Below are 2,309 nucleotides of genomic sequence, written 5' to 3' on the forward strand. Positions count from 1 at the left end.
TTCGCCGAGGTGCAGCGAGACGCGCGCGCCGTTCTCCGCCAACAGACGCTTGAACTTGTGGTCCGAGACGAGGGGCGCCGTGCTCCCATTGACGTAGACGACAACGCCATCAAAGAGGCCCCTGCCTCGACCCCCAACCGGCTCGACATTGTCGTCGTCGGCGGCGGCGGCGGCGGGGGGCAGTGTCTCCCGCATGCGTCCCGGCGCAAGCAACATGTCGTGGACGCTACACTTGGCCCTCTCCCTGACGGCCTTGGGCACGACGGCGCCGACGGCGTGGTCAAAGTCCTCGCTGCCGGCGCCGTGCGTGTCGCTCTCGCGGGGCGCCGCCCGTGTGCCCGGCGCGAAACTGGCCCATCAGCTTGCGGTTGCGGCTGTCGCGCCAGCCGAGGCCAGGCCTTGTGTCGGGGCGCTGGTGGCCGGTGCTGCTCGAGTTCCAAGGGTCGAAGACCTTGCCGAGCCTGGGCTGGGCCGAGGGAGGGAGAGGCTTGTTTGGTGGCTGAGGCATGGCGCTGATTTCCGATACTTCCTAGGTTTCTCTCTTTCTTTATACGTTCCCTGCCAGCTGTGTCGGCAGAGAAGACTGACATGTAAAGATAAAAGGGAGGGACCGGTTCGCACCAGCTCGGGCTATCAAGGGCTCGGGAAATGTCGTTGGCATTGATCACGCAGGCCTAAACGCGCTGTGCGTCTGTGGCGCGTCCTCCTGTGGCTCAGGAATCCAGAGACAGCTGGCGACCAAAGTGACGGGCCGGTCGAACACGTCGGTAGCGCGAAGTCAGCTGACAAGCCTTCACCACAGCGCATCGTCCAGTACCTAGATCAACAATACCATATCACGTGATACACACCATGTGGTGTCAGCCTCGAGGGGCATCAAGAACGCACGGCATGCTCCCACGGATGTCCAACAGGTCGGGCTCCAGCACCTAGGACCTTGGGGCCGCATCGCCAGAGCGCGTCTGCACGCAGAAATGCGCCGTGTGCATGGTCAGCGCCTACCCAACCCAAGCCAATCTCGAATTGCAGGCGGGGACAGCACCCGCCCACCCACGAGCCGCGGCACCGCTGCCACGCCGAAGCCCTCGACTGTACATGTATGTGGACATGTATGGCGCTCGAGTAGGCATTGGGGGTGGTGAGTAGGCGGTGCTGGCGATGCGATGCGATGCAATGTGCTGCAATGCAATGCAAGGCCATGCAATGCAATGCAGGCCGCCGCCGCCGCCAACGAGTTACCGCCACCTGGACCGAACCGGACCCCTTGCTTCTATGAGGACGAACAGCGCATCCGCCGTCCTCTGCTTGTCACCTGCACACCCAATACACACATGCGCGAAGGCTTCCTTCCCTTTGCCTGTTCCTACCTCTCACCTGTTGCTATCGTCCTTCACCATCGCTTCAGGCATCGTCTTCTCTGCTTCACTCATGTCTGTCAAGCACCTGCCCCTGCCATGCTATGTTGCCCATGCTCATTCATACATATGTGTGTGTATGTAAAAAGAGCACGAATGTGGCTCGTGGCCGTCTATACCATGCTGTCCCAGGTGTTCATGCACGAGATGCCCATGGGCTGTGATGCCACGCCAACATTTCGCTCCCGCATCCATCCCCCCCGCAGCACAGCACAATGGCGGGCACGGCTCCCGGCGGCGTCTTCTGGCTGCGCACCGTCTTCTTCCCCATGCTACTCCCTCAGTGCTACAGCGTCAGCTCCGCACCCCCCCTCCCCCCAAAGCCAGTGAACACAGAATGAGAGTAAGTAAGTCAGTCCCCTCCCTTGCCCCCGGAGCAGTCATGTTCCCTGCATAACGTACGCTCCAGATGAGATTCGACAGCATACCACTGCATTACAATGCCTATTGTTGGCTGCGTCCTCGTAGCCACGTTTGAACTGGAACGCGAGTCCCGAGAGAGAACTGCTGTGACGGCCGCCGCTCTACCGGCATGACCGCAGCCCTTTCTCTCTCTTGCTCTCTCCGTCATTCATACAGCTCGATCATGCGATGCATGCGAGCGAGTCTTTCCTGAGCCGTCGCCCCCCCCCCCCCTTCGCGCGCTCTTTGTTTTTGTGTACCACATGGGCACAACGTGGCTAACCTCTTGACGAATTGCCTTCCCCATATCGACCTGCCTGGCCGCGCCCAAGGAGGGGTGTGCAACCTTTTCGTTTCGCAAACGCCTCGCCAACGGGGCGACACGAAGCAACGCCGAGAAAAGGGGATGGCTGACGGTCCCGGATCCGTCCTCCAAATAACCGCTTTCTTGGTATTTTTAATGGAGGTACCCTATTTTCTGTTTTTCTTTTT

General features: G+C 60.4%; 1 protein-coding gene across 1 annotated transcript; it reads right to left on the minus strand.

The window, feature by feature from the left end:
* Positions 1-280: 280 nt before the first annotated feature.
* On the minus strand, positions 281-508 carry VDBG_00361 (conserved hypothetical protein; the record flags this gene model as incomplete). Its single annotated transcript, XM_003008634.1, has 1 exon — positions 281-508. The coding sequence occupies one exon, from the start codon at positions 506-508 to the stop codon at positions 281-283; it is 228 nt and encodes a 75-aa protein (XP_003008680.1).
* Between the last annotated feature and the right edge of the window lie 1,801 nt (positions 509-2,309).

The sequence above is a fragment of the Verticillium alfalfae genome, genomic scaffold (assembly GCF_000150825.1).
Source record: "Verticillium alfalfae VaMs.102 supercont1.1 genomic scaffold, whole genome shotgun sequence".
Lineage (NCBI taxonomy): Eukaryota > Fungi > Ascomycota > Sordariomycetes > Glomerellales > Plectosphaerellaceae > Verticillium > Verticillium alfalfae.